Here is a 12,678-nt window from a genome sequence, read left to right as displayed (position 1 = left end):
GTCAGCTTTATTGTCAATTTCTCCACATGCCAAAGACACACAAAGAAACCGAAATCCCCATGTGATTTTGATCCATCCCCTGGGGGAGAGGGGAGCAGTGAGCAGCAGCGGTGCCGCACTCGGGAATCATTTGGTGATCTAACCCCCCAATTCCAACCCTTAATGCTGAGTGCCAAGCAGGGAGGCAATGGGTCCCATTTTTATAGTCTTTGGTATGACCCGGCTGTGGTTTGAACCCACAACCTTCCAGTCTCAGGGCGGACACTCTACTACTAGGCCTCTGAGCTAATGCTGCATTCCATGAAGATGGGGAGTCAGATTTATACCCCTCGGATTGTACCAGTTGCGATCACACAGAATTCCAGCCGAATATAAACAACAAAAATGTCTGTCACCATTGTCAGAATAGCCTTCCAAGCCACTTTTCCTTGTAGAAGGTCGGAAAACTCTGTCTTCCCACTTTCATAGACGCAGCATGTCTGTATTCAAGTATGCAAAGTCATATACGGAGTATTAGTACGTCACGAACGTAAATAATATTCATATATTTTACATATGTCCGTGTTTTGTACTGGGCACAATGTGCTCTGTAACTTCCCGGAATTTAATGCAACTCGGCGATTGGGTGCATGGATCACGTGACTCCGGACCAGGAAAAGAATATATGTGACACGATTGCACGTCGGAGTCCAATAGTACGGTGCAAAGCCACCTACGTCGGCGTTAACAATATTCACCGATATCTCGTGCAGCGGTCATAGCTCCAGAAGTACTCCGTAAAGGTAACGCAGGTTTCTTTCTCCTTTCACGCGAATTTAATTTCAATAATACATATACTTGACAAAAAGAAAATACCCCATCAAGAGATGTATGTAGTTTTGGAGTACCGTGTCCCACACTTGGTTAAAATCCAGTTCGCCTGAGGCTAATACCTGCGTTATTACGTTTCAAACAATGATCATTCATTAAATTATTACTGTAATGACATGCACGTGCAGAATATTTATTGTATGTAAGTTGTCTCGCCCTTTATTGTCTATAAACAATAATTAATGTAATAAAATACTGGATTAATTAAAAATAAATTAAGTTTTACAATTTTATGTTTGATGGATGTAATTTACACTACTGTATAAATAACTGAATGTTTTCACTACATTCTTTTAACTGCATATGCATTCTACATAGTATATGTCTATTTACTTCATCTGTGTTTTCTGTCTTAAATGTCAATCAGAATGGCCCAAGGGATACCATGCGAGCTACTGATGAACGCAACCCAAATAAATTATTTAGCGGAAGTGGCAAAAGATGCTGCACTTTTACAAGGTGTGCTTATGAGGAGTAAAGAATTCCCCAACTCATCAGAGGTGAGAATGTTCCATCTTTTTTGGTACCCTAGCTTATCTTGTTTATGTTAAGTATTAACACCTAAGGTTCCAGAATGAACGACATACTTGTAACTTAAGGTAGTAGGAAAGCACCTACTTGAGCCACGGACCTGAAGGAGTAGAGTAGGTCTACCGGTTTGCGTAATTATCAGCCAACTAGCGTATTTTTGTCATAGGAATGACAACTCGTAATGCAAGTGTGAGCGCGGGCACAGTCACATGCATACACTAAAAAAATTCAACTATGACAGGACAACTGAAATGATACTTTGGCACATCATAGTTTACTTTTTTTTACTCAATGCCCAATGCTGCAGTGGCATTGTGACGGAAGTGCACCTGGTTCAGATACTTGCTGCTTGCCTAATGAAGTAAGTATTTTGTTATTTAGCTTTATTGCACAAAACTATTCATCCAACCAGCCGTATATCCACTCAAAAGTGATTACATGAAACACCACAGTTGTGGCGTGAACAAAGGAAGAACTCATTCAATTTTAGTGTAGAGCCAGATGTGGATCCACATTTTGTTCTTAGCAATCATCTCTATCACTTTTGCTCTTTGTATTTTAGGTGGTAACGTATGCTCCTATCACACTCTTCCCCACGCCAGTACCAAAAGCTCTTTTCTTTCAAGCCATGGCAGTGCAAACTCACTACAACACACTTGTGGATAAAATCAGCCAGGATTCTGACTTCCTGCAAGAAGCTCTTGCCAGGTAAGACGTAAGCCTCATACTGTGGTTTAATCATAGTACATTTAGATTGCTAGATGAATTGTAAAACAAGATGAATGGTTTAAATTTGAATCAGAAAATGTTATTTGAACAAAATTTCAAAACAGCCTACAATTTTCACATTTTGATACATTTTTGTATTGTGCTGTAGCACCATTGCAGTGGATGATTTCACTGCAAGGTTGTTCAAGATCCACCAGAAGGTCCTTAAAGAAGGAAGGTTGCAGGTATGCAAGTAAACCTTGCGAATTGTTGCCAAAAATGTATTCCGGGACCTTACATTTTCATATTGACACTGGAACAAAATAAAAGACTTAAACTGTTTTGACTCAGCACGAGTTTAGTTAAGATAAGAAGTACGTTTGCGCTAGTCCATTCCCTCATAAAATAACAATTAAGATGTGTTTACATACATACAGTGGAAGCGCGACACCACAGCAGAAAGGCCCGGGCGAGCTTATCGACTGGTCGCACGCGGGAGAGCACTGCGGCGTTTACTTTATCAATTGGCAGTAATGAATAATTTCTAAACAGTGGTGCCAATGGTTTTCATAGATCTTTTGCAAACCAAACCAATTTAAGTGTTCGTCTACTATAACTCCTAGGAATTTGGTGCTAGTAACTTGATGGATTTCGTTATTGTTTATGTAAATTTTGGTCTGTTCTTTGGGGTAAGATTTGTTTATATTGCAGAAGATCATGAAGTTACATTTTTTTATATTGAGTGTCAACTTATTTTTTCTGAACCATTTTGTAGTAGCGTACAACTCAGCATTCACACTTGCAATGAGGGAATTAAAATCATCGTGGGTGGCAATGAGGTTGGTATCGTCTGCAAATAACAAAGGGAGAAAATTTGAACAAGACATGGAAAAATCATTTATGTACACCAAAAATAATAGCGGACCCAATATTGAGCCCTGCGGGACCCCAAATAGTATTTTAGATCTGTTGGAAGAACAACCATTTAAATATACATATTGTTCTCTGTTGGCAAGATAGTTTGTGAACCATTTCAGGGCAGAATCGTTCACTCCATATCTCTGTAGCTTAGCGATAAGGATCTTATGGTCGACAGTATCAAATGCTTTAGTTAGATCTAGAAAGACACCAAGAGCGAATTTCTTATTGTCAAGAGCTGTTGAGATATGGTTGACAAGCTGAAGCAGTGCATGCTCAGTGGAAAACCTTTTGCGGAAACCATATTGATGCTTGTAGAGAATATTATTTGTTTCTAGGTGCTTTGCCAATCTTGAATAAACCAATTTTCCTAGAATCTTGGAGAAGCATGGAAGAATGGATATAGGCCGAAAATTACCATATTCATTTGTCTCGCCAGCTTTGAAAATAGGAATGACTTTTTTAGTTCTTGGGGTACAATGCCAAATTTTAAAGATAAGGAGAAAATGTGTGTTAGTGGGATTATTATTGAATGGATGATTTTCTTAATAAGTAAGCTTCTGATCTCATCATGGCCAGGGGCCGAGTTTTTCAAGCTCATGACAATGCTGTAAACTTCCTCAACACTAGGAGGGTCAAGAATGGAGAGTGAAGGAAACTGCCCTTTAATTAGGCAACAGGGACTTGTATCAGAGGTTGGGAAGCTAGATGCCAAGGTAGCGCCAACATTTACGAAGAAATCATTGAAACCATTAGAAATATCTATTGGGTTTGAATGGGCTCCATTTTTCCCCAGCATCTCATTTGGGGTAGATGTTTTAGATTTTTTGCGATGTGATAAATGGTTGATAAGATTCCATGTTGTTTTGATGTCACCAGAGGCTTGAGTAAATTTATCAGCATAGTAAGTTTGTTTGGTTTTCCTTAGTAATACTGTAAATTTATTTTTATATTTCTTGTATGTTTCTATATTTATAGGGGTGGGATTTGCAATAGATTTTCTATAAAGTTTATTTTTTTTACGTGAAGATTTTTTTAGTTCATCAGTTATCCATGGTTTCCCTTTGGAGTTATTTTTATGATTAGAAATTAAAGCAAATGAGGACTCTAATGCATTTGTGAGTATTGTTAGAAAGGAGTGATAGGCTTTGTTGACATCTTGCAACAGGATAACCTCATCCCATGACACAGAGCTGATGATAGATATAAAAGATACCATGTTTTTCTCGGTAAATTTGCGGAATTTCATTTGATCACCAGTATGACCTTTGATTTTTGGACCACTATCATTGTGGATGAAATTGAAGACAGGAAGATGATCAGATACATCACAGATCAACAGGCCAGATGTTATTTTGTAGTCTAGAGAATTAAATAAAATGTTGTCAATGAGAGTGGCCGTTGAGCTTGTGATCCTGGAGGGTTTGTTAATAAGAGGGAAAAAGTTACTGTAGTATAATGTATTAAGGAAGTCTGCTGTATGTGACTGCTTAGTTTCAAGCAAATTAATATTATAGTCACCAAGTAGGACACACAATTTGTTTTCTTTGTTTATGATTTCTAGAGTGGAGTCGAGGGCTTCATTGAAAGTGATTTTATCAGAGTCTGGTGGTCTATATATACATCCAATTACCACATTTTTGTTGTTTATAAGTGAGCAAGATGAAAGTTCTATAAACACAGATTCGGCTACAGTCATATCAAAGTTAACACTTAGATCCTTTCTGGGAGAGAAATTGAAATTATCAGTCACATACAGTGAGACTCCTCCACCTTGCTTGTTTGGTCTACATGAGTGTATAGGAGTGTAGTGAGAGAGAGGGTAGATAGATGTATTATCAACCATCCAGGTTTCAGTAAGAGCTATTACTGAAAAGGAATGTGTTAAGGTTGATAAATAGGTTTGCAGACCATCATGATTTTTAGAGATACATTAAAGTGGACAGTGGAGAATACATTTGTTTGGCAGTGGCCAGGAGGAGTATTGCACAGTTTGTTAAACATATCTTCAGAAAAATATTCGCATGACAATTCAACAGATTTTAGGGAAGCGTAATTAGTATCTGGGTTCAAGAAGGACTCATAAATACCAGCAGTAACATTCTCTAGGTCAAATGAATTAAAAAATAAAGAGTCTAGATTCGGTGGGACAGAAATTCCTGCATTATTGAGAGTGTCACTGGATGGCATGAAGGGTGTAAGGGGACGGTCTACCTGAGTTGGATGTCCTCCCCGCCAGTTTTTGTTTGCCATGTTGTGCTCCGCTGTAATCCACCATTCTCGTCAGGAGGGTCCAATAGGTACCAGTTTATGGTCATCAGTTCAGCCATTGTAGATGTTAGGTTGCACCAGGCCATAGATTTTCAGTTCTTCCAGTTCACTCACAACGAGGGTTTTGACATCTTCTGGTGTTGCTCCGTTTGTTTTAATCCATACTTTGCAGTTTCTGACCCACGTTGCGAGAATCTTGTTTTCCTTCTTCAGTTTGCGTGCGTTCCAGGCTATCTCAGCATTCTTCGTAGTGAGGTGTTCATTTAGGTAAACACCCGTTCCTTTTAGTTTCCTCCCTTGCTTCAAAAGATCCACTTTATGTTTCCTATTGACGAACCAAATGATAATTCTCGGAGCATCTTTTGGTCGTTTCCGGTTTCTTGGGAGTGTGTGACAAGCGGCAATGTTTCCTTTCTGGCGTTCCATATGCTTACTCTCGAAAAACTGTACTACCTGATTTTCAAGCGTTGACAGTTCGTCCGATGGAGAGTCATCTGACGAGGGATCCGGAGGACCCGCCGCCCTGGCATAGGAGCGGTGTGTTGTTTTAAGACCAGTGATTATGAGGTCTTCTTGTCGGGAGTACTGCTCCAGTGCATCTACTCTCCGTACAAGCGACAGGATTTTTTCATCTTTCTTAATAATATAATAATAATAATTTCTTAAGCTCCGTTAGTTCAGACGTTAGCTGGAGCAGGGTGGCTTGCTGCTCTAAGAGTGTGGTAAGGTCTTGCCGTATCAAGTCTATGGATGATTTGAGTTCATCGTAGCCCTCATTTTTATTGGGGCGGCATGGCGTAAAGTTTGGAAATGAAAAACCAACTAGCTGCTGCAACTCGCCTACCTCAACCTTGTCTGAAAGGGAGCTGTTGTCCAGGTAGGTGTCTTCGTGGTTAAGGCACCAAAAAGTTAAAATAATCGCTCTTTGTTTCTTACGTAGAGCTTTCAATGCTCAATCTGTCAGCATGAGCTCAAGAAAACATAAGAGCGTGTTGACAAAGCGTTTGTTCATACAGACAGACAGACAGACAGACAGACAGACAGACAGACAGACAGACAGACAGACAGACAGACAGACACCCTAATTTCATTTTTGAGGTCACAACAAAAGCTTGAGCTTCATCAAATTGCTCATCTATCATTTGGTATTCTTGTCCAGTCAATTGTGCTAGGTTTGAATCGATCCGACTACATGCTGGACCAGAAAGAGGATGGGCACACGTCTCTGAAACAGATCGAGATCAACACCTTTGCTGCTAGTTTTGGAGGCCTCTCATCACGCACGCCTGATGTGCACCGGTAAAGTGGCCATCCACACGCAACCTAGAAATAATTTGACATTCAAAAATTGGGCTTTTTTGTTAATGTACCAGAGAGCTCTTGACAGTGTTCAATTAAGCACCTGAGCAGAATCTCTATGTAAAAATGGGCTCAAAAGTGAGCGCTGCATATAGTGGAATGCCTTATTTATAGTCACTGTACAAATGTCCAATGAGTTTAACAGTGACTTTAACAATGTTAAATTTTAAATGAATAAATAAAATGTCAAAAACAATATAGTATACTTAACAGCTAATACTACATAATAATGCAAGAGGATAAAGAAAACATTTGCAGTCCACGTAAGAGTATTGCAGCGAATAAGGATCTTTCCAAGCACATTTACTCTTCTATAGTAGGTAGATAAAGGATGCATGGGGATAAAGGGTCAGACTGTTGAGTCAATGTTTTTTTTTTTTGTTGGTTTTTGTGTGGAGTCAATGTTAGTTTAGGGTGGTAATAGCTTTGAGGGGAAAAAAAATCTTGAGTCTGTTACAGCAACATCTGAAATAACATGAACATGACACCATGATAATGCTTTAGAAATTAGTGTAGGTACAGTTTTGATACTGTTAGGTTCAAAATCAGCAAAAGGATCAGCAGACAAAACCAGTGAGGCAGAATATTGAGTCTTTTCTCGTGAGGAGTGCATTCAGACTTACAGCAATCCGACTACACTAAAAATCTGTTTACACTCCTCACTCTTTTTATTTGGAATGCCCTACCCACAATGTGAGACTAGCCCCTGATAGGTGGGGGGAAGCGTGGGTTTTGTCTCATGAGAGAAGAAACGAGATTCTATGTGAAACAGGAAGTCACAGACAAGACACCATGAGAAAAGAGTGCAAAGACAAAATGCCATGTGCAGACATCAACAAAATAGATTGAGCTATCAACAACTTTCTTGGATTCCCAGAGGTGTAGAAGGTCAGGAAGCTCCAGACAGCATCGTTTGACTTGTTGTGGACTGGTGGACGTCTGCAAGGCGAAACAGCAAGCATTCTGTGCAATAATTTTATTAATAAGTACTCATTAGGGAACGCATGATAACATATATATACAATTTATAATAGGTAATAATGGATGCAATTCAACAGATTGACTCTCTGTTTGGAAAACATTATTTCTGTTTCCATTGTTTTCTATCAACATTTACAAATTATGATTGACTTCATAGGTTGTACAGAATTTCCTGTATTGGCCTCCATCTCATTTCTGTTTAATATTGACAAAGTGTCCTATACCTTACTACAACAGACACATTCTTCAAGTGGCTGGCCAGCTGGAGGAGAGCCAGCGCATCATCGACAACAACCCTGCGGTGGGTTTGGCCAAGGCTGTGGCCAAGGCCTGGGAGCTCTATGGATCAAAGCGGTACAGCCACTGAACATCTCAATCACCAAATGATTCCCGAGCGCGGCACCCCTGCTGCTCACTGCTCCCCTCTCCCCCAGGGGATGGATCAAAATCACATGGGGATGGGTTAAATGCAGAGACAAATTTCGCCACACCCAGATGTGTGTGTGACAATCGTTGGGACTTTAACTTTTAAATCACACACTTTATTCTATAAAAGTACATTTCAATTTAGAATATGCATTCTGAATTTCACATTTTATCCATGGGGTTGCCGTAAGATTCTCATTTGATGCAATTAGTGACCATACTCCTGATACAAAATGGGTCTACAAAATGTAACGGCAGAGTGTTTAACAGGAGCTCATGTTGTCATTAAAGAGCGGTTGTCATGTTCTTGGTGGAGGAGAACCAGAGGAACATCCTGGATCAACGATTCATCGAGAATGAGCTGTGGAAAAGGTAACGTGTGATTAGTTAAGACCTAGCCTCAATATTTAGTGTAATCTATACAACTTTGCTGGAAAATATCGTACATTATATGCTCAATGACCATTTCTGTCATTTAATGACAATCTCACACTGTGTTTCAGGAATATTACCGTCATGCGAAAGCGCTTTGAGGATGTCTCTGAAACTGGAAAACTAGATCAGGACAAGAAACTGTTTATGTAAGTTTCCTTTGTGCATCAATTCCCAGCTGCAGTATATTTTTGCTTTTTACAAGTCTGTTCTGCCAATTATTCAGTGATTGTCAGGAAGTTGCAGTGGTCTACTTCAGGAATGGCTACATGCCTCAGAACTACAAGTCTGAACAGGTATACCAGAAAGATATTCCATATTTCATTATTTAAGCTAATGGTGAAGTACACTCATTTTTAATCAAACATTCTAGTTTTGTGTACTTGTTGTACGTACTTCAAATGTTTAATTACAGGGTCAACTTTAACTTAACAAAGGACGTGAATACATCAAATATATTCACCCTTGGATTAATTAGGAAATGTACTGTCTCTTGACCGCAGTATTTCTAGAAGCCTCCAAAATCCGCTAACCATGTGACTGGGATGAAATTCTTCTTTTAGCGTTGTCATCTCGCAGTCACATGCTTCCTGCCCCTCTGTCAAAGTTAAACCAACTTGTTTATGCTCTGCTGCCCAGTTGGATCTCTGTTTTATCAAGGGCGGAGAGCTTATGCACACTTTAAAATCTGTTTACATCCAATTCAGAGTTCAGAAGAGCAGAATCATGTCCTCATTTAGCAGCTGGTTCTGCTTAATGATGTTTTAAGACTTATTAGTTGAATGTGACGTTGACAATGACAAATGTATATGCACTGTCATTTAAACATGTTTGCTCTCAAGGTAGAGGGCAAAGTGTGGCTTGCCTAAAAAGGCAACTAAGAACTTTTAATTATGCTTAGTAGAAATTTCTGTTACAATATCTTTTTTTCTAATTTACAGGCCTGGGATGCCCGCCTGATGATGGAGTGCTCCTTGGCTGTGAAGTGTCCGGATATCAGCACTCAACTTGCTGGAACTAAGAAGGTTCAGCAGGTGCTTGCTAAGCCTGGTGTTCTGGAACATTTTTTCCCAGACCAGCCACAGGTAGTGGCACAAGTGAGGGCCACATTTGCTGGCCTCTACACCCTGGACATGGTGAGCAAATTACCGTTTTATTCAATGAGTTCCTCCCAAGCTATTTTGTCCCCTGATGTTTTTCCACTGCAAATTTCTGAGCTCCTTTATTGCAAAGGCCTCATCCACATTGACTGACAATGCTGGTGGGTCACAGGGTGTCAAGGACATCCCAAATCAGCAGGCTGCATTATTTTCTCTAGCGTGACAACAATTTGTGTAGCAGAAACTATTAAAAACGATGATGACACAACAAAAACAACCATATCTGTGAATTGATAGTGACCCACTTGAAATGCATGGTCAGAGAGGTCTGCATTGTGTCCGAACAGTCACCTTCCAATTATGTATAATGCTGAAAATGATCAGGTTGAGGTTTGGAGAACTATGAATGACAAATAGCCAATTGTTAATTAAAATGATCTCCTTAAAATGATCTTCTGAATTAATCGGAATTAACATTTGGGTACATACAGTACCTTTACAAACGGTCTTAAAGCACATCTACTTCTTGTCTGTTGAGGAAGTTGCATTTCACAGTCAGTTTTACAAGTGTCGTTGTTACTTAATAATATTGAAAACCTTCCCTTGGTTTCACTTCTTTGTCCCCAAGGGAGAAGAAGGCGACAAAACAGTCGCAATGGCTTTGGCGACACCAGATCGGTTTGTCCTGAAGCCTCAGCGAGAGGGAGGAGGTACACTCAAAAAAATAACATCATCTATAACATCATGCGCCAAAACATATTCAATTTCTTATTGAGTTCATTTCAGGAGTACAATTGAAAGATGTGTTTAACTACAAATATATAGCAGATTTTAGCGAAGGTAGCCATTAGATGTTTAAGACAAAAAAAAAGGTAAATATTGCCATTATTTTAAGAGAGTGACAATATTAGTTATTAGTCATTAGTATGCACTTTACAGCACATTTCACAACAGCTTCAGCTGTAACAAAGCACTTTACATATAAAATAATCATAAAACTACAGAGACATTGAAAACAGTAAATTCAAACAATAATCAAACAATAATAATTCTTATGTTGGCTTGAAAGAATAATAATAAAAATGTCCTCCAATGGGTATAAATAAATATTTCGGTGAAATGCTGAACCCTGGGATGGGGTTATTCTGCCTTTTTGCCAAGCATTGCAAAGTCTCGTGCCAGTACGATAAACAAATAAAGAAAATTAACCTTTTTTTTTTTTTACTTCAAGGAAACAACATTTACGGACAAGAGATTTGTAAGGTTTTGGGCCAAGTGAAGAATAGTGGTGAGAGGATGGCCTATATTCTGATGGATAAAATCCAGCCCGTGCCTACACAGAACTACTTGCTGAGAAGAGACACACCTCTCAAAATCAGTAATTGTCTCAGTGAACTGGGCTTCTTTGGAGTCTATGTCAAGTAAGCAATCACTATTGGTTATCCGAATTGCATTTTAGACACTGGCTTTAGCTGGGCATTGTTGCTATCAGATTGGGTAGTAGTCAATAAAAGTCAACAAAATGTCATACATCCTATCTGTGCAGGCAGGGTAAAGACATGGTGATGAACGACTGTGTGGGTCATCTTCTGAGGACCAAGAGTTCAGAACACTTGGATGGGGGTGTTGCTGCAGGAGTGGCAGTTTTGGACAACCCACTCCTCTTCTGAGAAGTTGCACTAATATTTGTGCGGCAAAAGACTCACATTTTATGTGTTTAATAGCAATATTCACTGCTACCTCATGGAGACAGAATAAAGTCAAATGGTACCTCAGGCAGTGCTAAATCCACAATTTAATGTTAATCAGCATTCCTGATAGAAATCATTCAAAACGAGCTAGACTTATGATTTATCTACTTTATACGTTGCTCAAAATGTTTTTAACAGCCAGATATTCATTTATTTCAAAATGGATGAAACGTGCCCTGACATTTGCAGCAATGAATTTTCTCTGGGCACCAACTACTGTAGCAAAACACTTTTTTAATGAAATTTCACCTTGTAGAAATACAGGCTTCATCAGAAAGGTCTACTGTTAGCCTAGCACTAAATGAGTGGATTTTGGTGGGCGTGGCTCAGGCTAGCCTGTTCCCTTTTTGCTTCACCTGTTCCACCTGCCCCTGTTTAAATTGCGCCTTTCACATCAGCACCTTAAGAAATATTGACACAGGCACTCCCTCGCTGGAAGGCCACCCCAAATATTACATTTGCATTTACCTACATATAATTGACAGCCATTGAAATGCAAAACAGTATTTTCCATTACAAATGGGGTGAAAAAACTCCAAAACAAACAAAAATAAATATTGAGAAACAAATAGGATTGGGAACAGATTAATCTGATGGTGCCAATTTGTGGTTATGCATGCGCCCACTGTTCCATCTAAAACAATAACTCACTGTGTTCCTCTCCTTTCATAAAACAATGTCTCATAACTATAAATTGGATATTTGCGTTCTCACCTGATCAAAACTGGTTTTGTAAACAAAATGTGTCAAACAAGGTTTCTGTTCTTCACTCCACTGACATTACTGTTGTCTTACGTTTGTGAAAAGGTAACAAATGTGCAGACATTTATTTTTGGCTAATTTTGTCAGACTCGTATAAACAACAACAAAACTTGCTCTTGGGAAGTGGGCTCTTGTGAAATGTGCACTGTCTTGACTGGCTCTGGTTGCAACAAGATTCATGATCAGTGTGTAAAACAAATACTGTATGTAAATTGTTTCAAATGCGGTACACACATACACAATCAGAACAAATTTGAGAATTTTCTCTCTCATGGTCAAATACCGCAAAGGTCGTTCTGAAAGATTAGCACTATTATTCACTATGAACTGGTACTCAAGGTTGTTTACAAAAGGATGACTGCTGCACGGTTATCTTCGAGGCCTTTTGAAAGGCTGGTGCCTTTTAGTTCACTTTAAAATGTACCGTGATTAAGCAATTGATAAGGGTACTGTATATGCCAGCCCATATAATGAAAATAAAAGTGATTCACAAATGGACGTTTTGTGCTTATTTTAGACCACATTGTACCTGGCAATTATTAATATATAGTATATCTCTATCCAGAGAT

The 12,678-nt window shown here is 39.1% G+C and overlaps 1 protein-coding gene across 1 annotated transcript; it reads left to right on the top strand.

The window, feature by feature from the left end:
* Positions 1–625: 625 nt before the first annotated feature.
* gss (glutathione synthetase) lies at positions 626–12,607 on the top strand. Its single transcript, XM_049753021.2, has 13 exons — positions 626–782; positions 1,238–1,370; positions 1,964–2,109; positions 2,279–2,354; positions 6,458–6,597; positions 7,876–7,992; positions 8,356–8,436; positions 8,568–8,645; positions 8,723–8,792; positions 9,438–9,632; positions 10,225–10,306; positions 10,828–11,017; positions 11,143–12,607. The coding sequence occupies exons 2-13, from the start codon at positions 1,239–1,241 to the stop codon at positions 11,264–11,266; spliced, it is 1,431 nt and encodes a 476-aa protein (XP_049608978.1). The 5' UTR covers positions 626–782; position 1,238; the 3' UTR covers positions 11,267–12,607.
* Positions 12,608–12,678: the final 71 nt, after the last annotated feature.

The sequence above is a fragment of the Syngnathus scovelli genome, chromosome 2, assembly GCF_024217435.2.
Source record: "Syngnathus scovelli strain Florida chromosome 2, RoL_Ssco_1.2, whole genome shotgun sequence".
Lineage (NCBI taxonomy): Eukaryota > Metazoa > Chordata > Actinopteri > Syngnathiformes > Syngnathidae > Syngnathus > Syngnathus scovelli.
The sequence above is the reverse complement of the archived record's forward strand: the minus strand, read 5'-3'. Positions and strand labels throughout refer to the sequence as shown.